The sequence below is a fragment of the Dipodomys merriami genome, unplaced genomic scaffold (genome assembly GCF_024711535.1).
Source record: "Dipodomys merriami isolate MVZ:Mamm:240054 unplaced genomic scaffold, mDipMer1.0.p SCAF_275, whole genome shotgun sequence".
Classification (NCBI taxonomy): Eukaryota; Metazoa; Chordata; class Mammalia; order Rodentia; family Heteromyidae; genus Dipodomys; species Dipodomys merriami.
In genome coordinates this window covers 654,745-678,842 of record NW_027204215.1, presented here as the reverse complement: position 1 = coordinate 678,842, position 24,098 = coordinate 654,745, and the positions used below count along the sequence as shown (strand labels likewise).

Sequence of the window (24,098 nt, the reverse complement as noted above, 5' to 3'; positions counted from 1 at the left end):
CCCTATATGTGGTACCCCATCCTGACTATACCTCTGCACTAATCCTTCACCCCACACCCTGCACAAGCTTGACCCTGGCCTGGGCCCCTTCCCAGCTCCAGTGCAGGACACCTCAGATCCATGCTCCCCACTAGGTCTCTGCCCAGTAGATCCCTTGTCCTGAGCTGCTCCCCTCTTCCCTGTCCGCCTCCCTCCACCCTGCCTCCACCAAGCACGCTGCCCCTTGCCAGCCTGAGACTCACAGGTGCACCGCCCTATTTGCCCACTTCTTTGTCTATCTGGTACGACAGGACCTGCCAGCAAACCTTGATGCTAACCCCCCGACTCTGTCTCCCCTATCAGCTCCCCTGCCCACTGGCCCTAACCACAGAGGCGATTCAGAGTGAGGGGCGAGGCCTTGCAGGAACTGCTTTGGGTGAGATCAGATCAGATGAATTTGTGCCGAGCGGTGTACCTTGATTTCCCTGTCTGTGAGAGCACTAAGCTTGTTGTCACTGTGAAGACAGAAGCCGGGGGACCTGGGCCTCCAGGGAGACAGGCTGAGGCTGGGTGCATGTGTCAGGAGGGAGCAGCTATAGTTTGTGTGGCTGGACTTCTGTCCACCAGGGTGAGCCCAAGAACTCACTGCCCACGGGGGACCTGGTGAGACTGAAAACAAACTCAGCCCTGCCAGGGAGCACGGCCTGCAATGTGGGCATGGCTGGAAGACTCAGGGCAGCGAGCAGAGCCCACACTGCGTGGCTGTGGTCACACAGTGGTTCTGAGCTGGGCTGCCGTGCCAGGTATCCCGAAAAGGCCCCCAAGGCGGGGATCTGCCCACTGCTGTCAGCACCCTGACGTGACCTTGGATGAGGCCTTGGACATGACCTCAGATGACTGGGGTTACAGCTCTGAAAGATGCTCAGTGGGGCACATGGGTAAGGGCACACGATCATTACTCCTTACATGTTTCCGAATCTGGATCTGAAAGCAAAATGTTTAATGGCAAAGTAGATGGGAAATTAGGAACAGAAAGAAGGGGCAGCAGCGGTACTCAGTAGACACTAGGTGGAAAATCAACGGTCCCACTCGTGGGGGGGACGTGGGGGGAACGGGAGGAACTGGGGTCCAACAAGAAAGGCACCCACGACCTGGCTTGGAGCTGTAACCCCTCTGCGCATGATAGACAATTTGCTCCAGGAAAGTTAGAATGAACTTGTGACTTTAAACGAGCATCATTATTCCACAATACTGTGAATTACCGGAAATTAAGTAATCACTTAATCACAATCAAAAAAAAAAAAAAAGAACCTTGGGGGAGGGAGGGAGGGAGGGGATGGTAGGGGGAAAACAATGGCGGAGGTAACAATGCTCAAGAGGAAGTGTACTCATTACCTCACTCATGTAACTGTAACCCTCTGTATAGTATCTTTACAATAAAAAAAAAAGTGGGTGGGGCCGGGCAAGGCTTCCTCCCCGCCCCTGGTGCCCGGGCGCTGGCTCTGCCAGGACCCCACGGTGCCCCCTTCTCAGGCCGGCTCCTGACCTCAGCAGCTGCTGCTGCCAGCTTCACCCAGGCGGAGACCAGGGCGGCGCCCGGCCCTCCACGGAGCCCCTTGGGGCTCTGCCGAGGGGCCCGGAGGGCGCGCGGCGTGCGGGAGGGGGGGAGAAGGGGGAGGGGGACGGGGGAGGGCCCCGCGGGGGGAGGGGAGGGAGGGGGAGGGCCCCGCGGGGAGACCCGGCTGAGCCTGGAACCCCGCCTCCACCCCCCACCGCCGCCGCCAAGCCAGGGCCCCGATCGCGGCGGGTCCGCGGAGTCCGGCCGGGACCCGCCCCGCCCCTGCGCGCAGCGTCACAATGGCGCGCGGCGCCCCCGGCAACCACTGCCGCGGGGAGGAGGCGAGCGAGGCGGAGGCCAGACAGTGCCGAGGCTCCACTCGGCGGGGGAGGCCGGGCGGCGCAGCCGGCACTTGGAGACGAGGGGTAGGTCGGGGGCTGGCCGGGCCCTGGGGCAAGGGCAAGATGGGGGCCGAGGTGGCCTGTGGGGCAGGGGGCTGGGCACGGGCGCCAGACCCCACGCGGCTCTCCAGCCGTGGGCACGGGGCCCACGCGGCTCTCCAGCCGTGGGCACGGGCGCCAGACCCCACGCGGCTCTCCAGCCGTGGGCACGGGGCCCACGCGGCTCTCCAGCCGTGGACACGGGCGCCAGACCCCACGCGGCTCTCCAGCCGTGGGCACGGGCGTCAGACCCCACGCGGCTCTCCAGCCGTGGGCACGGGGCCCACGCGGTTCTCCAGCCGTGGGCACGGGCGTCAGACCCCACGCGGCTCTCCAGCCGTGGGCACGGGTGTCAGACCCCACGCGGCTCTCCAGCCGTGGGCACGGGCGTCAGACCCCACGCGGCTCTCCAGCCGTGGGCACGGGGCCCACGCGGTTCTCCAGCCGTGGGCACGGGGCCCACGCGGCTCTCCAGCCGTGGACACGGGCGTCAGACCCCACGCGGTTCTCCAGCCGTGGACACGGGCGCCAGACCCCACGCGGCTCTCCAGCCGCGGGCACGGGGCCCACGCGGCTCTCCAGCCGTGGACACGGGGCCCACGCGGCTCTCCAGCCGTGGACACGGGCGCCAGACCCCACGCGGCTCTCCAGCCGTGGACACGGGGCCCATGCGGCTCTCCAGCCGTGGGCACGGGTGTCAGACCCCACGCGGCTCTCCAGCCGTGGACACGGGTGTCAGACCCCACGCGGCTCTCCAGCCGTGGGCACGGGGCCCACGCGGCTCTCCAGCCGTGGGCACAGCCCGCACAGCCAAGGGTCTGTGAAATGCCTCAGGTCATGGTCCCAACTTGCACTCATCCCAGAGCCCCAGAGCCTGTTCTTGGGGAAGCGGGGAGAGGCTGCTCTAGGAAGGTAAAGGTTAACCTCTGAGGACTCAGGCTTACCAGGAGACCCTTACCAGTCTCTCAGCTCTGTTCATCATACATCCAACCTCAGAGTGACAACCACAGCTTCCAAGGGAAGCCACTGGCCTAGCAAAGGGCACTCGAGCCCGGGCAGCAGCCAGTGGCGTGAGGGATCCAGGCCCTTCCCGGGAGCTCCATCTCCAGGGTGCTGACTGACTTCCCGGGAGCTCTGACTCCAGGGTGCTGACTGACTTCCCAGGAGCTCTGACTCTGGGGTGCTGACTGACTTCCCAGGAGCTCCATCTCCAGGGTACTGACTGACTTCCTGGGAGCTCCATCTCCAGGGTACTGACTGACTTCCTGGGAGCTCCATCTCCAGGGTACTGACTTCCTGGGAGCTCCATCTCCAGGGTACTGACTTCCTGGGAGCTCCATCTCCAGGGTACTGACTGACTTCCTGGGAGCTCCATCTCCAGGGTACTGACTGACTTCCTGGGAGCTCCATCTCCAGGGTGCTGACTTCCTGGGAGCTCCATCTCCAGGGTACTGACTTCCTGGGAGCTCCATCTCCAGGGTGCTGACTTCCTGGGAGCTCCATCTCCAGGGTGCTGACTTCCTGGGAGCTCCATCTCCAGGGTACTGACTGACTTCCTGGGAGCTCCATCTCCAGGGTACTGACTGACTTCCCAGGAGCTCTGACTCCAGGGTGCTGACTTCTCAGGAGCTCCATCTCCAGGGTGCTGACTGACTTCCCGGGAGCTCCATCTCCAGGGTGCTGACTTCCTGGGAGCTCCATCTCCAGGGTACTGACTGACTTCCCGGGAGCTCCATCTCCAGGGTGCTGACTTCCCGGGAGCTCCATCTCCAGGGTACTGACTGACTTCTCAGGAGCTCCATCTCCAGGGTGCTGACTGACTTCTCAGGAGCTCCATCTCCAGGGTACTGACTGACTTCTCAGGAGCTCCATCTCCAGGATGCTGACTGACTTCCCGGGAGCTCCGACTCCAAGGTCAGCCTTGTGGCACATCAACTCCACAGAGTTCAAACTCTGGAACCTCAGATAGAGAGGCACCATCTAGGAGGCTGAGACAGGAAGACCCCTTGAACCCAAGGCTAGAGGCCAGCCTGGGAAACAAAGTGAGACCCCATCTAAAAAATAAATAACTGGGCATGAATGGCTCACACCTATAATCCTGGCTACCTGAGAGGCTGAGATCTGAGGGTCACTGGCGCCAGCCTGGGCAGGATAGTTTGTGAGACTCGTATCTCTAGTTAACCACCAAAAAACCAGAAGTAGAAGTGTGGCTCAAGTGGCAGAGTGCTAGTCTTTAGCAAAAAAAAGCTCAGGGACAGTGCCTAGGCTCTGAGTTCAAGCCCCAGAACTGGCACACACACACACAACCAACAAATACCTCCAGAGATGGAGCACCTGTCTAGCAAGCATGAATCCCTGAGTTGAAAAAGGGATCATATCGGTCAATTCCACTAACACGTGGAATTACAATCCTTTTGTACAGCTACTTGAAGCTAATAAAAATATAATTTTAAAACAAAAGCAAAACACCCACCACTAACCTTGGAAGCAGACAGAGCTGGCAAACGTCTCTGTGGGGAGCGAGGTGAGGTAGATCTTCCTTCTGCAAGGACTCTTCCTGGAGTCAGCGCAGCCAGGGAGGAGGCCCTGCACACCCCGGGGGCTGCTGTGATGGGGGTTCCTCTGCCTTTGACTAGCCTTTGTCTTCTGCTCTGCCAGTGCCGTGAGGTATGGAGGGTGTTCTGGGAGACGCAGTAGGTGCCTGTGCTGTCCAGGTCACCCTGAGCCCTCTTCGAAGCCCTAAGGACGCTTTCCTCCACCCGGTGTCAGGCCAGGCTCACACCAGGCCTTAGAGCTCCTCAGTGGCCGGAGTTTCTGCTCATACCACTCTGGCCCCAAGCCCTCCTCCTCTACCTCACCCTGTTTATCACTGGAGAGGACAGCTTCACCTCCCCTCTGCGTTCGCTTTGTCCAGCCGTTGAACCCGTCTGTTCTGGCCCCTGAGAAGCTGCTTCCCAGGGGGAGGGCAGAAGAGGGTGAGTGTTGGGGGTCAGCCTAACAATCAAAGCTTATGCTCAGCCCTCCCCCCCCCAGCTCCTAGACAATGAGCTTCCAGGTGACAGGCCTGGGCCTGGACAAGATGAAGCTGGACTGTCCGCAGTCCTTCCTGGACATGGAGGAGGCGGAGGAGGTGGAGGAGCAGCAGCTACTGGAGCCAGAAGCATGGAGGACCTACATGGCACGGCGCAATGTGCTGCGCGAGTTCCTGACCACAGACCTGAGCCCCCACCTGCTCAAGCGCCACCATGCCCGCATGCAGCTGCTCAAGAAGTGTTCCTACTACATTGAGATCCTCCCCAAGCACCTGGCCCTGGGCGACCAGAACCCGCTGCTGCTGCCCAGCGCCATGGTCCAGCTCATCGACCCCTGGAAGTTTCAGCGCATGAAGAAGGTGGGCACGGCACAGACCAAGATCCAGCTCCTCCTGCTGGGGCACCTGCTGGAGCAGCTGGACCGGGGTCATGCGGAGCTGGATGCGCTGCTCGAGTCGCCTGACCCACGGCCCTTCCTGGCCGGCTGGGGGCTGGTGGAACAGCAGTTGGCAGACTTGTCTGCGGTCATGGACAACTTCCTGGCCATGATGGTGCCCGGACGCCTGCATATCAAGCACCGCCTGGTGTCCGACATCGGGGCCACCAAGATCCCGCACATCCGGCTCATGCTGAGCACCAAGATGCCCGTCATGTTTGACCGGAAGGAGTCAGTGGCCCATCAGGATTGGGTCAGCCTGCGCTGGTTTGTCACCGTCCAGCCAGCAGCACCGGAGCAGTTTGAGCTGCGCTTCAAGCTGCTGGAGCCACGGACACAGCAGGAGTGCGCGCAGTGTGGCCTGGTCCCCATCGCCGCCTGCACCTTCGACGTCCACAACCTGCTGCCCAACCGCACCTATAAGTTCACCATCAAGAGGGCGGAGAGCTACACGCTGGTGTACGAGCCCTGGAGAGACAGCCTCACTCTGCAGACCTTGCCCGGGCCTCGCAGGGCCCCGCCCAGTCATGGCCTCGCCCTGCAGACCTCTCCGGAGTCCCGAGGGGCCACGCCCAGTCACAGTCTCGCCCTGCCATCCTCGCCGGGCCCCCCCGGGGCTGGGCACACCCAGCCGCCCCTGACTGCACCCTCCGAGAGATGAGTTCTAGTATTTATCCACTAATAAAGAGGAGTATACACACAGAGTCACACACCCCGATTTAGGTTTTAAGGCAGCAGCATGTGTGTTTTCCTGACAGCCCAGCATCTCACAGACCCCAGACCCCAGCTCCTGACACCCTTCCACAGGGCCCTGCTGGGCCTTCCAGACCGCAGGCCACGGGAGGAGGAAGTGGCCGCCCCTGGCAGCAGTGATGAGCTGCCCCCAGGGGACCCAGCCCCTCCCCCCCACCACAACAGGCTCTGCTCCCTCACTGCCTCCCTCCCCCCCCCCCCCCAGCTGGGGCTCCCTGACTCCACACTGCTCGGCGATCAAGGCCCGCCGTGCTGCCATGCCTGGCGTCCTTAGAGCCAGAGTGCCTGAGGCCTAAGTGACATTTGATTTTAAAATAAAAAAAAAAGTGTTATTTTCTCCCCCAAGAAAAGCTGAAGTTCATCGGCACCCTAGGTGGGTGAGGGTCTTGGTAAGGGGGCCCGTGCCATAGCTTGGGAGGTGTGCTGGCCCCCTCCACTGGCCCTCCATCAGCTGCTGTGTGTCCCCACACCAGTGCCCTGGTCCCTTGTGCTGCCTGCAGAGCCCTCAGTGTGGCCCGTGACCCCAGCCCCGCCCGCAGCGCGCCATGCACAGTCTTGTGATCCGGGAGGTGGGGACGTGTATGCCGTGCTGTGGGTGTGGCACAGGAGGGCCGGTGCAGGAAGTGCAGAGGGCACCCTGGCTTTGCAGGCCCAGCGTGTTCCCATGAGCCCACCGTGGTCTGCGATGACCACGTCTGGGAGGGACAGGAGTCGCCGCCCCCTGGCGGAGGGGTGGTGTGACAGACCCAGGAGCCCTGGGCATGGGTTTGGTGGAGGCAGGGCTCCCTTCTAGGGTCCTCCGGCCCCCAGAGCAGGGTGCTTCCTGCAGGGCACCCAGGACGTCACGCTTTGGCTGTGTGTGTGTGTGTGTGTGTGTGCTTCCTGCAGGGCACCCAGGATGTCACGCTTTGGCTGTGTGTGTGTGTGTGTGTGTGTGTGTGTGTGTGTGTGTGTGTGTGTGTGCTTCCTGCAGGCCACCCAGGATGTCACGCTTTGGCTGTGTGTGTGTGTGTGTGTGTGTGTGCTTCCTGCAGGGCACCCAGGATGTCACGCTTTGGCTGTGTGTGTGTGTGTGTGTGTGTGTGTGTGTGTGCTTCCTGCAGGGCACCCAGGATGTCACGCTTTGGCTGTGTGTGTGTGTGTGTGTGTGTGTGTGTGTGTGTGTGTGTGTGCTTCCTGCAGGCCACCCAGGATGTCACGCTTTGGCTGTGTGTGTGTGTGTGTGTGTGTGTGTGTTTCCTGCAGGCCACCCAGGATGTCACGCTTTGGCTGTGTGTGTGTGTGTGTGTGTGTGTGTGTGTGTGTGTGTGCTTCCTGCAGGGCACCCAGGATGTCACGCTTTGGCTGTGTGTGTCTGTGTGTGTGTGTGTCTGTGTGTGTGTGTGTGTGTGTGTGTGCGCGCGTGCGCGGCTTGTCTCTGAACGCGCCACAAGACAGCGCTGTCCCACGCGTTCAAGGTGGAGGCGCGTGGTCTGGAGGGGGAAGGCAGGGGTGCACGGGATGAAAGCTGGGAACCGGTGTGCCCGGCAGGCCCAGCTTGTGCCCAACCTGCCGGCCCAGGAAGGCCACCTCCCAGGGGCAGAGCCATTCCTAGGCGACCCTTGGTCCTGGAGCGAGGGTCGCACCCAGCACCCAGCCTGCCAGCACCAACCCTCACCCACCACCATGCACCATGCTTCCCAACAGAATCTCTCAAGCTCCAACCCTGCCTGGCACCCGTCCACCTCTGCTTCCCGTTTCAAGGCCCCATGCTGCGGGAGCCCTCTCACCCAGGCTGAGTACCTGCTATCTCAGAACTCGCCCTGGGGCCTCTTCTCACTGCGGTGTCTCTGCAACCTCTTCCCCCTGGCCTGGGACAGAGGGAGTGTGGCTGGCCATCCTGTCCCTGTCAGCTGGTGCTCACCCAGGCCAGGAGATGCCCCACGCATTAGCCACAGGCTCCAGCCTAAGTTGACCGAGGAGGGGCTGTAGAGCCCAGAGGTCTGGGGAGAGATGGGACTTGGCAGGATGCCGGCACGAAGAGTGAAGAGGTTGGACCTACTCCCCAGGATGCCCCAGGGCCATGCGGCCCGAGGCTGCGGGCTGGTCCTCCGTCCTCCAGCCGGGTGCAGGGCTACCTGGTGTGGCTTGTCCTTGCCTGCTTCCTGCGATGTGGCACAGACACTACTGGGCTGCACAGTCCACGCCTTTGCTCATCAGACGGGATGCCCTGGTCCTCCCAGGTCTAGGGCTCGCCAGCCTCCTGGCTTCAAGCAAGATGAAAGCCAGCCTTTCTGCCCTTAGCCTAATAAAATCAGTGTTCAGTCATATAATGCTGAGTCTGAGAAGATGTACAAAAATCGGAAAGTAGATTCTGATTGTAAAAAGCCCAGCCAGACATCTTCACAAAGTGGACCTGGTAGGGCAACCGAGGGCCATCTCTGCTTCCTCCCCTCACCCCTTCCTCCTCTTCCCCTGGCAGAGACAGAAGCCGTCCCAGATCTCAGGGCTCGCTGCGCCCACTCAACCCTTCAGAGAAGGTTCTGCACCCCGGACCCGGCAAGCACAGCTGTAGTGAAAGCAGATGCCTGGGCAGTCCCCTGCCCTCAAAGCTGCTCAGGCCCTGGGCAGTGGAGGCTGGCCAGGCTGGTGTGGACATCTGGTGTACCTGCCCCTCCCCCAGCGGGTGACCCTGAAGGGCACATGGACTGGAGGAGAGGGCTTTCTTCTCCAGGGAAGCCATCTACTGGCATCTCGGTAAATGACTGCTGGCTTTTAATTTAGAAAGTAAGGCACATGTGTGGCTCCCAGGGCAATTACACGTGGATCTGAAGGTCAGAGGCCACGGGCCCCCCCTTGCTGCCTGGGATACCCAGTAATGGCAGAAGTGTCCTCTGCTGATCTGGACTCTGTGTGGCCAGTCTTCCCTGTGCCAGCAGGAAGCAGTTGTCCCAGTTCCTCCAAGGTAAGCACGGCAGGTTGGATGGGGCCAGCCCACACAAGGCTGTCACTGACCATGACCATGGCTGGGGACTGGGCCTCACCCAGGCAGCTAGAGGGCCAGCCGACAGCATGCCGAGTGCCCAGCCCACAGTGGAGGGCCCCCACGAGCCGGAGCTCTTCAAGAACACACAGCTGACCTTCTCCGGACCCGAACCTGCTTGGCAGGCACGAGGCTATTCTGGGCCTTGTAGAATTCCAGGAGCCGGCACCAGAGCGGGCAGCAGCGCAGCAAGATGTGGTCTCCTGTGGGGAGAGTTGGGCAGTTGCCAGCTCTACCCTGAGTCTGCCCTTGGTTTACCCTCCAGAGCCCTAGCCCTTACCAATCAGGCACAGCCCCTCTTGAGCCCGAGTGAGGGCTACATTCACTTGATTGGGGTCCACGACAAAGCCCAGAAACTTCCTGAGCCAGCTCTTGGTCGGCCGCCCGTCCACGTCACTCCGGGGACAGGTGCGGACGGTGCTCACCAACACGTAGCGCCACTCGCTCCCTGGGGGATTGAGCAGTGCGGTTTGCCGGGCCCACTGCGCCCACCTCCCCAGCCCACTGGGGAGGGGCCCCCGGTGCCAGACTCACCCTGGCTCTTGGTGATGGAAGACACGGTCACTCCACTGACCCCCTCTTTCTTGAGGGCCTGGCCGATCATCGCAGCCTGTGCGTTGTAGGGAGTAAGGATGGCGATGTCCTTGGGGTCCACTGTCCGGTCCAAGGTTAGCTGCTTGGTGATGCGGACCTGAGGGGGAGGGACCCTAGTGCGTCTTCTGCCCTGGGCAAAAGAGCCACACTTGATCCCTGAAACCAGCTCCCTCCAGGAAGTTCTCCTTCCTTCCTGCTCTGGAAGCCGCCCACCTCCCACCAGGAAACACTCACCACCTCTGCCACCTCGTCTGGGTTGGCCCTGGAGTTCTCACTCCCTTCATCCGTGGACACCATCAGCACCTGCTCACGGCCCTGCAGGTGGCCAAAGATGATGGCGCAGCTCTCCCTGCCTGCGTGGCCAAGGAGGCTGGGTGGCCGCCGCAGGCTGGGACAGGTCTTCAGCCTCTGCCCGTAGAACTCCTCGGAGGGGAAGGCGCAGATGTCCCTGTGCATGCGGTACTGCGTGTCCAGCATAAAGGCGTCCCTGTGATACCGCTCGAAGAGGGACCGGTCCATCCCCAGGTTCCGCAGCTGCTCGCCCTTGACCACGGGCCGGAGCTGCTGATGGTCCCCAAGTAAAACCACCTGGAGGCACAGGCAGCCCTGCGTCTGACACCTCCAGACCCGAGGGCCGTGTCCAGCCCCCAGCCGGCCACGGCCCTCACCTGGCATGCCCGCCGTGCCCGCCCACCGGCCACCCCTCACCTTCTCGGCCTTCGAGAAGCGTACCAGAGGGATGAGTGTCTCTGGCTCGGTGGCCATGCCGGCCTCGTCGATGAGGATCTGCCGCACATGCAGGTCCTGCAGGCTGGCTGTCGCTGCGCAGCAACACGTGCACAGGATGACCGAGTGCTGGTCCAGCTCAAACTTCCGGGCCTTGGTCAGGGTCTTCCGGTACCTGGGCAGGGCACCGCCCGTCACCCTGACCCGCCCCTCCCACCGGCAGGCAGCCCCACAGCCCAGTCCTGGCACTTACAAGGCTAGGTCCTCCTTAGAGAAGACTTCCCCTTGCTGCACACGGGCATCAAATGCCCTGACCTCCTGTGCCCACGGGTTGGAGGGCTGTCGGATCCGGTGGTGCAGGGTGATGCTCCTAAGAGGAGAGAACTCGGGAGCTGCTGCGGGATGTGGGGCCGCCCGCAGGGGGCCCGCGCCTCCACCCAGCACACGCAGGCCGCACCTGAGCTTCTGGTTGGGCCTCCCCTCCTGAGAGGTCTTGCTGAGCGGGCCTCTGCCACCCACACCTGGCACCGGGAAGTCAACAGCCTCGTACTGCTCGCCGTACACACGCAGCGGCCTCAGCTCTTTCCTCTTACTCAGGAGCAGTCCTGGAGGTGCCATTCATCAGGGGCCACCTCCCGGTGCCCGGGGCCCCGGCAGCCCATGTGCCCCTCTACACACCTGCTAGGACGTCCACCGACTTGTTGGAAGGACCGCAGTACATGATGCACGGCGCCCCCTGTGGCCCCTCGCCCTCGGGGCCGCCGCGGGGCCGTGTCTGCTCTTGGTTTGATTTGTGGAACCAGAATATGATGTGGAGGCCCACCACTGTCTTCCCTGTTCCTGTGTACAGAAAGAAGGGTGAGGCCAGCCCCCGCTCCTGTGCCCCCGCCGGGGCAGCCCCGGGCCCCTGAGCCAGGCCTACCCGGAGGGCCCTGGATGACGGTGAACGGCCTCTGCAGAGCCCTCCTGACGGCCGTGTTCTGGCTGAGGTTCAGCTTGTGGCCTCCCCCGGGGATGTCATAGGCCAACCGCTCCAGGAACCTGCTGGCCATCGCTGGACACAGGAGTGGGGAACGCTGAGTGCCCGCAGCGAGGGGAAGAGGGAAGGGAGGGTGGGCGGGACCCGCCCTTACCATGGGGCTTCCGGCCAGGCCAGAGGCAGGCCTGAGGGATGGGCTTGCCGAGGGCAATGCTGGTGACCAGCGGGGACGCATTCTTTAGCCGACGCACAGCTTCTTCCTTGCGGCTAGGGGTGAGGAGAACACAGAAAATCAACAGCCATAGGGGGGTCGGGCAGTCACCCCATGTCTCAGGCCACGGAAGCCACTCACAGGTCCGGAAGTGGTTTGGATAACACCTCAACAGTGAACTGGGTGCTGGGTCTCTGCACCTCCTCTGGAATCTTCTCCATGGCCATGTGGTGGATGAAGAAGTGCACTCGCCCGGGGGCCTCCTGTCCATCCTCAGAGTCCTCCTGGCTCCAGTCGTGGGCCAGCCCGTGAGCCACCCAGGTGTAGGTGTCAGGGTCAATGCTCAGGCGGGGGCTGAGGCTGCTGGGCGCAGAGGGTGGGCAGGGAGGAGCCGGGAGCCCCTCCAGCCGGATGCAGAGGTAGCTGCAGCCAAAGTTAGTGTCGATGCCGTTCTCCCGGAGGAAGGCAGGGTCAAGGCTGAAGGCACCTTGCAGCTGCCCCGGCGGGGCCCTCTTTCTATCCCAGGAAATGTGCATGTCCTGCAGGGTGATGGAGTCACCGTCTGTGACCGCGTTGATGGCAGAGTCCAGGGAGCAGATCGGCCCCCATACCTGGGAGTACTCATCTGCACTGCAGTACTGGTCCTGAGAGGCCCGGTGTGGGTGGCCAGAGAAGCAGTCCCCAGGCCTCTCCGTGTGCTCCAAGCAGAGGCTGAAGCCAGGTGCTACCCTCCACAGCTGCAGGGTCGGTGCCAGGAAGCCCCGCTGCAGCCTGGCACCCAGCTGCACCTGCAGAGTGTCCCCACTGCCCAGCTCACGAGTCACCTCAGTGACGTTGCCACAGTGGCTGTGGCTCACCCGCCCCGTCTCGTGCGGCCAGGTCTTTGCGGCACCCTGGTCCTGGACCAGGGCGGCCAGCTCGGGCCACTGCTGCTGCTCCACCAGCAGCAGCAGCTGCCGCCACAGCGTGGTATCGATGGCCTGGGTATGTGGGTCCCACAAGGGCCCAGGCTTTAAAGGGGGCGGTTTGGGTGTCTGCACTGAGTACACACGGAGCCGCCACACCAGCCGCAGGCCGGGCCTGCCCGCCAGACTGTAGGGATGCTCGGCCAGCTGCAGGGAGCGGTAGCTGACGGGGTAGAGGTCAGGCAGGGCGTCCGGGTTGGCAGGGAAGAGCAGCTTGAAGCAGCGGGCCCCTGGCTCCACATCCACCACAAAGCCCAGCTTGTCTCGAGGCTGGGCCTGGAGCTGGGTAGCCAGGTACAGACTGTAGGCCCGGCGCTGGTAGCTCTGGGCGCAAGCATACTGGCGGCTGAAGTCCTGGCAGAGCCTGTCGATATCCCTGGTGGAGTACGTGGAGCCCCCACAGTCCAGCGCCCGCAGAATCAGCCGCTGCAGTACCAAATCCAGGTACCTGCGGATGGGCGAAGTGGCCCAGGTGTACCATTCCACCTGCAGCGAGTAGTGGCCTGCCGGCTGCTGCCGGCCCCGGCCGGAACGGCAGAACACGGAGCGTCCCAGGGCCTTCCGGAAGTCCAGGCTGGCACAAGCCAGCGACGGGTGCATGTCGTCCGTGGCAATGAGGTCGACCATCTGGCCGTAGTCCTGGCTGTGTGCGGCTAGCTGGATGTTTTTCCAGAGAGAGGTCAAGAGGTGCAGCCGTGTGGCGGGGCTGCCACAGGGGCGCAGGTGGTGGCGGAGGTGCAGGGACAGGGGCACCAACTCTCTGTGCTTCTCGCCCACGGCGTCCAGCTGGTGGCTGCTGGGTGTGGGCTGCCACCGCAGCGGCGTGACGGCGCCCGTGCGCTCGTGGTCCACCAGGAATTTGGCCACCAGGCTGTTAAACTGGATCATATACTCTTGGACCATAACGTGGGCCGCGCGGAAGCCCAGCTCACTGTCCTCATCCGGCCGCTCATAGTGACAGGCGGCCTGCAGCCGCTGCCGGCGCAGCGCTCGGGAGAAGTAGCAGGCTGCCACCACACAGGCCCCCACGGAGTCCAGGCAGGCTGGCAGCTCTAGGCCAGCCCCTCGGTGCCCCTTGATCAGCATTTCGGCCTCCTCATAGGACAGCTGGCAGTCAGAGCGGACGATGGAGGGTGCGAAGCGCAGGCGCTGGAGCTGGCCGCTGCCCTTCTCCATGGTGAGGAAGAGGGAGATGGCGAGGCGGTCCCGGCCTGGCAGGAGGCTCAGCGCATCCTGGCAGAGGCTGGCTGGCAGCATGAGCATGGGCTCCCGGTCAGGGGCGTAGAACACAGAGCCCTGCCGGCGCGCTTCCACATCCAGCGCTCCATCCCTGGGCAGCAAGCTGGCCACGTCGGCGATGTGCACAGCCACCTCGCACCCAGCGCCCAGGTCCCGGACACTGAGGGCGTCGTCCAGGTTGCAGGCGCCCGTGGGGTCCACGGTGAAGGTGAGGAAGGGGCGGCAGTCCTCTCTGTGGCCCGTGGCCGTTCCGAGCTCAGAGTGGTATTTCTGCAGAGCCTTGGACACCGAGGTGGCATCCGGTGAGGGGGCCTTCAGACCGTGCTCCAGGTCAAGGGCTCGGAGGCCGTGTTCCCAGGTGCTGGCCTCGGGCAGCACCTCGAGGACGATGCCCAGCGGGTAGTAGAAACGCTCCCGCCACAGGACGATGTGCACCCAGAAGAGCCGGGCGCGCCAGGCGTTGGCCGCCAGGCTCTCATGCCTCACCCGCTGCACCCGACCCTGGAAGAGGCGGTGGATGGGGACCTGCCTCCGGTCCTTCAGCTCGGCCACGAAGATCTTCGGGACGGAACCGTTGATGGGGATCATGATGCGGGGGTCCCACTCGTCCATCCGACACACGAAGGCCAGCTCGCGCCTCCTCCTTTTCAGCACCCCTACCACACGGCCCTGCAGCCGCCCCGGGACGCTCCTGTCGCCCGCCACGGGGCCCAGCACCTGCACCAGCACCTCGTCCCCCGTGAAGGCCATGCCGCAGTTCAGGCGGCCCCTGACCTGGAGTGGGCTGGGGCCGCCGTCGTCGAGGGGGATGGCGGACGCCCGCTCAAAGGTCTCCTGCAGGAAGGTGCAGCGGCGGTACAGCTCGGGCTCTGTGCGCAGCAGCTTCCACAGAGTGGCCGGAGGCAGGTTGGTGTACTGCTGGGCCTGCTGCGGGGACGCGGGCCTGGCCATGGTGTCCAGCAGCCCGTCCTCTCCCACGGTGACCATCACCTGCCGGCTCTCATCCAGAAGCTCCTTCAGGATGGCATCGTCCGCGTTGAGCTCCCAGTCCAAGGGCCAGAAGTCAGACTCCAGGTCCTCAGAACACTGTCCTTCCAGGGCAGCTTCTGGGGCTGCTGGGCCTCGTGGGGCCACGCTCTCACCCGCGGCAGCCCCCACAGGTGTCCCCTCCTTCGGTGCCGGACCCACCCGTCTCCCTGCCACGGCCTCTGCCTCAGACGCAAGCCCCGGCAGGACCTTTGCCACAGCTGCCCTGTGCTCCGGGGAAGGGCCCCCCGCTCTCTCCACCAGGACACCGTCCCTGACCACTCCAGCCCAAGACCTCTCTGTGGTCCACTGTTGCCTCTGGGCCACGCCCTGCTCAATCTGCCCCAGTGAAAGCCCCTCAGGGCAGACACTACGGTGTTCTATGCACTCTCGGATAAAGCTCTTCCAGAGCTTGCTACAGGCCCCAAAAGAACAGAGGGCCACGGCATCGCCCACGGCCACCAGCTGGGACTGGGCACGGGTCATGACTGTGTTCAGCACACGGGCGTCCGTGAAGAACTCCAAGGTCGGCGCCCCAGGGCTGAGCAGGCTGTGGCAGTTGTGGACGGTGCTCAGCACCACTACCCGGAACTCCCGCCCTGCAGGAGACGCGGGTCAGGCAGGTGACCAAGCTCTCCACCCCCAGCCCTGCCCCACCAATGCCAGACTGGGGGCCGGGCGTGTTCCCCGCCCACCGCTTACCCACCTGGCAGGATCTCAAAGTTGCCCACAGACACCTCTCCCAGGTTCCTTCTCCTCAGCTCCTGCCTCAAGGCGCTGACCTGATGGAAGCCACAAGACGCAGGGTGTCGAGTGCCTGCTGCACCTCAGCCCAGATGCCCATGACCCCAGCACGGTCCTGTGGTGCGGCTCAGGGGTGGACACAGGAGCCCCGGCCCCCAGAGGGCGGCCGGGCAGCCGGGCTCACCTGGGCCCCGTGAGAGACGGCACAGATGCACCTCTGCTCGCGGCGGCCCCAGCAGGCCGGCCACGTATTGTAGGCCTCTTGCACCTTCTCCACCACCTGGATGACCTCGGCCGCGTTGAGCCACGAGGTCATGGACAGGTCCCGTTCGGGGCTGCCCGCGACGTGGCAGAACATGAGCGGGTAGTGCCGGGGGTGGCACGGGACCTTGCCACTGGCTTGGATAGGGTTGCCCTTGGCCACGTAGAAGTGGCGCGAGACAAAGCTGATGATGGCTGCCGTGGAGCGGTAGTTTTCATGGAAGATGATGCGGCTTTGCCGGGCGAGGTCATGCGCCCCCTGCTGGTAGTGCAGGAAGAGGCGGTACAGGAGGGTGTGCACGGCCGCCTTGGTCCTGGCCACACTGAAAAGCCGGGGTGTGACCTGCATGTGGTCCCCTGCCAGGACCACCCGGGTACGGGGCGAGGCGTAGGCCAACGGGATGAGGGCCTCACACTCCAGCATCTGTGCGGCCTCGTCGATGAGGATATGGGAGAAGAAGCCCACGGGCACCCGGAGCTCCCGGGCCTGGGAGCTGGTGGTGACCACCAGGCGGTGCTGGGCCAGCTCCGCCCCCGTGGGCGGACGGAAGGCCCGGCAGTCCGGGGTCAGACAGCAGTACTGCAGCGTGGCAGGGTCGGTCTGGTTTGGTGGGCGGTCTGTGTACATCACGCGCAGTGGAGCCGCCTCCGGGTGGCCGGCACTGGCAAAGCCGTGGAAGTATTCCCGAATGTAGATGTCGGCCGCACTGGGAAGAATGGGCGCGTGAGAGAAGAATGAGGGGTGCGCTGCCCGCTCCGCACGGGGGGGAGGGGAGACGAGGGGTGCGCTGCCCGCTCCGCACGGGGGGGAGGGGTGTGCGGTGCTCTCTCCTCACTGGGGGGGAGGGGTGTGCAGTGCTCTCTCCTCACTGGGGGGGAGGGGTGTGCGGTGCTCTCTCCTCACTGGGGGGAGGGGTGTGCAGTGCTCTCTCCTCACTGGGGGGGAGGGGTGTGCAGTGCTCTCTCCTCACTGGGGGGAGGGGTGTGCGGTGCTCTCTCCTCACTGGGGGGAGGGGTGTGCGGTGCTCTCTCCTCACTGGAGGGAGGGGTGTGCAGTGCTCTCTCCTCACTGGGGGGAGGGGTGTGCGGTGCTCTCTCCTCACTGGGGGGAGGGGTGTGCGGTGCTCTCTCCTCACTGGGGGGAGGGGTGTGCAGTGCTCTCTCCTCACTGGGGGGAGGGGTGTGCGGTGCTCTCTCCTCACTGGGGGGAGGGGTGTGCGGTGCTCTCTCCTCACTGGGGGGAGGGGTGTGCGGTGCTCTCTCCTCACTGGGGGGAGGGGTGTGCGGTGCTCTCTCCTCACTGGGGGGAGGGGTGTGCGGTGCTCTCTCCTCACTGGGGGGAGGGGTGTGCGGTGCTCTCTCCTCACTGGAGGGGGAGATGAGGGGTATGCGCTGGTTCTTTGGGGCTTTGAAACATTCACTGTGTGACCAGCTCTGCTTGCGGGGAGCAGACAGCGGTCCTACCCAGGAGCTTTCTCAGGGGATACAGAGCAAAGATGCAGATCAGAGAAGAACTGGATCCCACAGAGGAGTGCTGGCGAGGGCACCGGGCCTGAGTGTCAGGGAGGGATTGAAGGAAGAGCTGGTGTTTGAGCTGAGGCAGAGAGAAGGAGACAGTCTCTGGCCATGGCTCAAGGCAGCCCGACATGGCCAGGACTGAGTGCCCAACCAGAGCGTGGCTCCAGGGCTGTAACAACGGGTAGCAAGCGCCGGAGCCCAACTCTTAGCAGCAAAGAGGGCCGAGCAGTCAGGGGGGCTGCAAGCATCTTCCAGACAGGCCACAGTCTTGGTTCCCAGGACCCTCAGACCAGCCTGGAAATCGGTCAGGCACCCTCCCGCCCTGGCTCCAGGCCGGGGACTTGGTGCCTGTTGTAATATGTGGCGTTATGGAACTAAGAAACCCACATGGACCAAAGGGGAACTTTTCAACGGAGAAATCTGTTTCTGTAAATAAATAAATAAGGGGAAGGCGGCTGGGAAGGTAGAGCACTTGCTTCACATGCATGAAGTCCTGGGTTCAATGCCTCAGCACCACATAAACAGAAAAAGCCACAAGTGGCCCTGTGGCTCAAGTGGTAGAGCACTAGCCTTGAGCTGAAGAGCTAAGGGACAGCGCCCAGGTCCAGAGTTTGAGCCCCATGCCAACAAAAACAAACAAACAAAATAAAGAGCCTCGACCACAAGAAACACACATGGCTATCCACAACTGCTCCCAGTGAAGCACTCACAGTTCCTCAGGCAAGTAACAGACCTGTCACTCACTGGTTGGGCAACTAGGTCATCAGCAGGGCACCCAGGGAGTAGAAGGGCAGGTGCCGGGGCAGGACACCATCGGGAACGGAGGGGCAGACGCCGGGGCAGTGCTCTGAGCTCACCTGTCGGTGTGAGTCCACACAAGCTCACCTGTTGGTGTGAGTGCAGATGAGCACCTTGGCGTGGGGCTGCCGGATGACCTCCAGGGCCGCCATGGCCAGAGTGTAGGTCTTGCCAGTGCCAAAGGGGCCGTAGATGAGCAGTGGTGGGGTGGGCTTCAGGCTCTCGGGGCAGCTGCCTGCAATGAGTCCCATGGCTAGCTTCTGCTTGCGGTTGCCGCGCAATGCAGGCGGAATAGGGCAGGGGCGCGGCAGGACACAGGCCGGCAGGTCAGGCACCACCAGCCGCTCCTCGGGCAGGGCGTCCACTGCCTGGTGCCAGAGCCGGAAGGTCAGAGGGTCGATCTGGAACTGCACCTCCAGGGTGGGGCTGGTCTCCGGCCGCAGGCCCAGGGCCACGCAGCAGCGGGGGGGCAGGAGCAGCCACAGCGCCTGCTCCGAGCTGGCCCGGGTTTCTAGCCGCACCTCAAAAACTGTGTTGTTGGGTGCAGGCACAGGAGCCACTAGAGCTGTGCTGACCGCCCGGGCCAGGAGGAAGCCCTGGTCTGAGTCTGGCACCAGTGAGGAGGGGATGGGGACTTCCGCGTAAAGAGCCCCAGGCGGAGCGAAGAGCATGCCGACGGCCGGCGTCTGCAGCGCAGTCTTGAGGGACACCTGGCCTCTCAAGGTCAACCTGGTGGGAAGATCTGTGTTCGTTCTCCAGGCCACCAGCTCAGGCCTGGCTCCAAATCCACACGGGCCCCCTGTCCCCACCCCGCTGCCCGACTCACTTGGCCACCAGCTGCTGCTGGGCGGCCTCCTCCTTGTGAAGGAAGTGGTGCATCATCTGCCGGTAATTGGTGCATGTGATGGGACTCAAGGCCAGATCCTGGAGGCTGGACTCCAGGGCCAGGGCAGGCGCCTTGTACTTGGCCATCAGGGCTACTTGCTCGTCCGTCCGCTCCACACTACGCACGATGCAACGGTTGCCTGTGTGCCAGCGTTCTACCTCCTCAGGACGGCCAGGCTCTGGCCTTGCACGGAGCCCTCGACTGGGGGTCGGGCCCAGCCGCAGCCCCAGCTTCCGAAGCAGCACGGGCCGGCGGCCAAAGTCGAAGGCTACCCACTGCTCGAAGGAGCCGAAGGAGGAGGCCTGCACACACACCCCCACCTGGAATTCTGCCGGGGAGCTGGGCACACGAAAACGTTCGCCCAGTGCATAGAGCTGGCCTGGAGAGAGACGGGGGGCAACCAGGGAAAACTCTGCCCCAGGCTCCTGCTTGAGTAAAGCCACATGCAACAGAGGGTCCTGCAGGAGAAGAAGGTGTGAGGCGGCTCCCAGACACTGGCTCACGCTGGGTCCAGGACAATGCCCAACCCTTCCCACCCTGGAAGAGAGGCAGCCTAAGCTGCTTCCTGGGTAGGGGACCCTCAGGTGGTTCAACTTCTCTGGGCCCTAGTTTCCTGCTATGTAAAATCCCGAGAAGACAAAAGAGGCTCTGAAGGTGGCAGGTGGCCCTGGGCACCAGCCTTGCTTACTCGCTAGGTGCCAGGCACTGGGAGATCTTTTTCACTCCATAGAATGACCACACGGGTGCCAGCGTAACAGTAACCCTGATTACAGGTGAGAACACTGTGGGTCACACAGACCGATGCAGCGATGGCATCAGCTCTAGACACTGGGTTCTGCATGTTTACCCAGCTAGGAGCTTGGGCTGCTCACAAAGCTCAAGACCTCAGGGCTTCTTAAACCCTCACCGCAGAGTGGATGGCAAATGTCCATCTGTGCTGGGCCTTCTTCTCCTGGGCCTGATGTACCAGGGGCTGGTTACAGGTGATGGACACTCCAGGGATGCTCTCCGACAGCTACACAAAGAAACCTGGCCCTCAGCAGCAAGGCCGTGGCCCCCACCCCACCCCTTGCCCGGCCCCCACTTACCACCAGGACCTCACTGCTGCTGTGCTGGTACTCGGCGAGCAGCCGGGCCCGGTAGGGAACTAGCCCGTCCTGCCAGGCCGCCTGTTCTCGAAGCTCCGTGGTCTGTGCCCGCTGGATCCACTCCTGCAGCTCCTGTGCTGAGTGTGCTTTGACACAGATGTCGCCATACTCACAGAGGTCAGGCCTGGGGCGGGGAGGTTAGCAGGACCACGCTGGGGTGCAGCCATGGGGGCAAGGGGGGGGGGTAGAGACTGGGCTCCTGGACTGTGTGGGAACAGCAGCACATTCTAGGCTGGGGGTAGGACCGGATTTGTGGTCTTCTCCCACCTCCCAGGATAAGGCCCAGCACGGGTACTGCCCACAAGTTCTCCTCACCCCCGGCCTCCGAGGCCACTGTAGTGTCAGCTAATAGGTAGGGGAAGAGCAGGTGGCAGGGAGGCCCCAGACCTGGTGAACTTCCAGGTCCTAGTGCGGGTGTTGGGATACGCCTCCCTCCCCCTGGAATCCCACCCGGCTGTCCTTACCTCGGACACAGCTCAAACTTGGAGAGCCCAATGGGTGGGGCGCGGTGCTCCCAGGGCAGGGCCTGGTCTAAGGAGACCATCTGCGCATGCTCCAAGGAGGAGCAATGGTTCTCAAAAGCCTCCTGAGAGCGGCAGGTGACCAGGCAGGCACGGCAGTAGAGCTGGACGGTGGCAGGTTGGTTGTGGGTGGCCGTGGGCTTGTCCTCCCCGGGGGTGGAGGGCCTGAGTAGGTCACCCCGCAGGAGCCCGCCGAGCCGCTCAGCTTCCCACACCGCCATCTCCACCGCGCTGTGCGCATACTGGCAGCGAGATGCTCCGTGGCGGCAGGGCCACCCTCGACCCACAAACATGCAGTAGTCGAGTGGCTGGCGGTTTGGAGGCCGCGGCCGCACTTCCAGGAACTGCCGCTTGCGGCCCTCCTCGTTCACATGGATGAAGAGGCTGGGGCAGGTTCCGTGCTCGGGACACCGCCCCCGGGAGTCCACGGGGCACAGGGCGGGCGGGCAGCGCCTGAAGCAGTAGGCACAGAGCAGCTGGAAGCAGCCACCAAACTCCGCCCGGATGATGTCGGCAGGCCCACCCTGGGCCCGGGAGCCCTGCACAGCGGCCTTCAGCCACAGGCGGGGGAGGCTGTGTCTGCACTCAAAGGTCCAGACCAGTGCTTCCTCGGGGCTGCGGGCGAAGGTGCACTGGTTCCAGTGGCGCCGGCAGCCCCGTCCAGGGCTGTAGTAGCGGCAGACCTGGTAACGCAGGGGTCTGGGGAAGCTGGGCCGGCGGCCCACGTGGCGCCAGATCTTACTCTTGGCCGCTCCCTTGCAGCGGGCCAGCAGCACCTCAGCGGGACACTGGTGCTCCACCGTGCGCAGGACGTAGGTGCTCTCGTTGAGGCGCTGGGTGCAGCGGGAGCAGCCCAGGCAGAGGTCCACCTGAGCATAAAGCCCAGCCAAGGATGGCCCCTGGGTGGCCGGAGGGTTGGCAGAATACAGGTTGCACCCTGGGGATGCCATCTCCAATGTCGGCCAGGCGCTGCACAGAGCTGCGTCATCCGTCTCCCGGCAGCTAGGTGACAGATGCATTAGTCTCCTGGGCAGCTGGTCTCCAGGGCCATGGAGGGACAATGGGACAGGACCAGCACCCAGCTCCCCAAGGGACCCACATATCCTTCACCAGGCAGATGACAGAGAATTTTGCCCAATTTGGCCTGTTGAGGACACAGGTCCCCCTGACCTGAGCCAGGCAAAGTCTGTCCCTTCTGCAAGGTCTCTAAGCCCTGGCCAGAGGGAGCCATTTTCCAGCTAATGGGAAAGAGGACCCTTGAAGACCACAGAAGCCGCAGCTAGTGCCTCTGGGGCCGGTGCAGTCTGGGCCCATGCATGTACTAGTTTCCCGGTCACTCCATAGACTGAGCACCGCCCCCCCCACTGCCCTCCTCCCCCCCCGCCCCCCCCCCCGCTGCCCCCATGCAGTCCACCTGGACGAAGCAGCCAGAGACTGGCAGAAGTCTGGCCTACCAAGGTAGGACAGTTGATACCGGTGCTCCCCCAGGGATACCAGGGTATCCCTGGTTTTGGCGGGCATCACCCCAGCTGGGATGGAAGAGGAACAGCTCCCTCCAAACACAGGGGCTGGGGCTAAAAGGGATTATCTTTTGCTCCACCAATGGGATGGAGCCCGGGACCTCGGTGCTGGCCACTGGGGCACATCCCGTGCTCTGCAGGCAACTCTCTCCTTTTTTTTGGGGGGGGGGGTGGGTCCTGTCGTGGGGCCTGAACTCTGGCCTGGGCGCTGTCCCTCAGCTCTTCAGCTCAAGGCTAGCGCTCTACCACTTGAGCCACAGCTCCACTTCTGGCTTTTTTCCTTTTTGCTTATGTGGTGCTGAGGAATCGAACCCAGGGCCTCATGCATGCAAGGCAAGCGCTCTACCACTCAGCCACCTTCCCAGCCCTGTCTGCAGGCAACTCTCAAGGGGAAGCTGGGGAACACAGACGTCGTTTTAAAGAGAAGCATGGGGCAGCAGTGGAGTCTGAGAGCCTACCTGCACTCCAGACCTCTGGAGACCTCTGGATCCACAGAACTGGGACCTCACAGCCAGGCAGTCAGAAAGGCAGGAGAAGAGGGCTGTGCTGCTGTCCAGGAAACCCTCAGTCCCATCTGTGAAAGAGGAAGGGCTCCCCACTTCCTGGGCCGTCCCCCCTTTCCCCAGCCACCCCAATTCACCCTGTGCTCAGGAAGGGCAGCACCAGCTCTGAGCCTCCTTCACTTTCGATTCTGCCCCTGGGGCGACTCAGACTTCTGACGCCCAATCACGGAAATTACCTCACTGCCCCCTGCCCCGCCCCCCGCCCCGCCTTCAAGTGATAGCCCCCCCCCCCCCAGCCTGGCCAGCTCCTACCACCCTGCAGGGCAAAGACTGCCCCTGGGGTCAGCCCCGCAGGACTCTGACTGGCCCTTCCCCCACCCCCAGCTACACACAAACACGCAGACCTCAGGTGCGGGGGAGGGGAGGGTGGGACCAGTGACTCCCGGAGCCCTAGAAAGCTTGCTGTGCTGTGGGCTGCGGTCCAGCGTGTGGTGCCCGGGGGAGGCCAGTGACGGAGTGTGTTGGGGAGGCTCTCCTCGTAGAGGCTCCAGTGATATCCTCCAATCCCTTAAGACGCAGACAGATTTTGGTACTGTGCCAGAACCCAGAGCACGAAAACTTCCCACCCCAGACCACACAGCAGGAAGAGCTGGGGAATTGTGCAATGTCACTTGAACTGCCTGCCTTCCTGACCTCGCTGGGGAAATGCCATCAGACCTGAGGCTCTGCTGGCTCACGAAAGGCTGGGCACCTACCCAGGCTGAGTTCCCTGTCTCACCGGACACTGTAGCCCTAAGGACTGATACTAGCCTTACCCAGTGCCAGGGCTGGCCTGAATGACGAGTATGCATGTGGCCGAAAAAACCAGGTGTCATAAAAGACTCAGGCTGCTCCTGGCTCTCTTGGCCACTTGCTGTGGGGGGACAGGGGGAGTGAGAGATGGGCTGTATTTCAGGACCATGCCACATTGGAGGAACTGAACCATCTTTCTTCCCCTCCACCCTGCAGACAATAGCCTGACCACAGCATAGGAGAGCTGCCAATCCAGAACCCCAACTGATTTTACTCCCAACTGCAAAATCATACATGTTACAGTCCCTCGACCAGTGACACACAGCCTTCTCCACAGCTGGCTTCCTGCCGTGGCAAATAAAGTCAAAAGAGCCCCACACGAGTCAACATGCCAGTTGGACACACACCCAGAGCACCTAAAGAGGGAAGAGAACTGGGGAAGAGGCC

General features: G+C 63.1%; 2 protein-coding genes across 3 annotated transcripts; one reads left to right on the top strand and one right to left on the bottom strand.

The window, feature by feature from the left end:
• The first annotated feature begins 1,851 nt into the window (after positions 1-1,851).
• Positions 1,852-6,147, top strand: LOC138837735 (fibronectin type III domain-containing protein 11). Its single transcript, XM_070036670.1, has 2 exons — positions 1,852-1,962; positions 5,011-6,147. Exon 2 carries the CDS (start codon positions 5,021-5,023, stop codon positions 6,104-6,106), a length of 1,086 nt encoding a protein of 361 aa, XP_069892771.1. The 5' UTR covers positions 1,852-1,962; positions 5,011-5,020; the 3' UTR covers positions 6,107-6,147.
• Positions 6,148-8,929: 2,782 nt separating this feature from the next.
• On the bottom strand, positions 8,930-23,008 carry LOC138837766 (3'-5' exoribonuclease HELZ2-like). 2 transcript variants are annotated; one of them, XM_070036748.1, is made up of 19 exons: positions 22,815-23,008; positions 20,780-21,838; positions 20,256-20,439; positions 20,075-20,182; positions 19,108-19,625; positions 18,369-19,010; positions 15,889-16,672; positions 15,667-15,742; positions 11,872-15,559; positions 11,674-11,786; positions 11,463-11,594; positions 11,219-11,380; positions 10,998-11,145; positions 10,794-10,910; positions 10,547-10,715; positions 10,049-10,402; positions 9,755-9,911; positions 9,501-9,668; positions 8,930-9,423 (listed from the first exon to the last, which is right to left on the bottom strand). In XM_070036748.1, exons 2-19 carry the CDS (start codon positions 21,784-21,786, stop codon positions 9,299-9,301), a joined length of 8,652 nt encoding a protein of 2,883 aa, XP_069892849.1. In that variant the 5' UTR covers positions 21,787-21,838; positions 22,815-23,008; the 3' UTR covers positions 8,930-9,298. The 2 variants fall into 2 exon arrangements, with proteins under 2 accessions (XP_069892849.1, XP_069892848.1); XM_070036747.1 differs by having other exon boundaries at positions 10,523-10,715; positions 22,815-23,007.
• Positions 23,009-24,098: the final 1,090 nt, after the last annotated feature.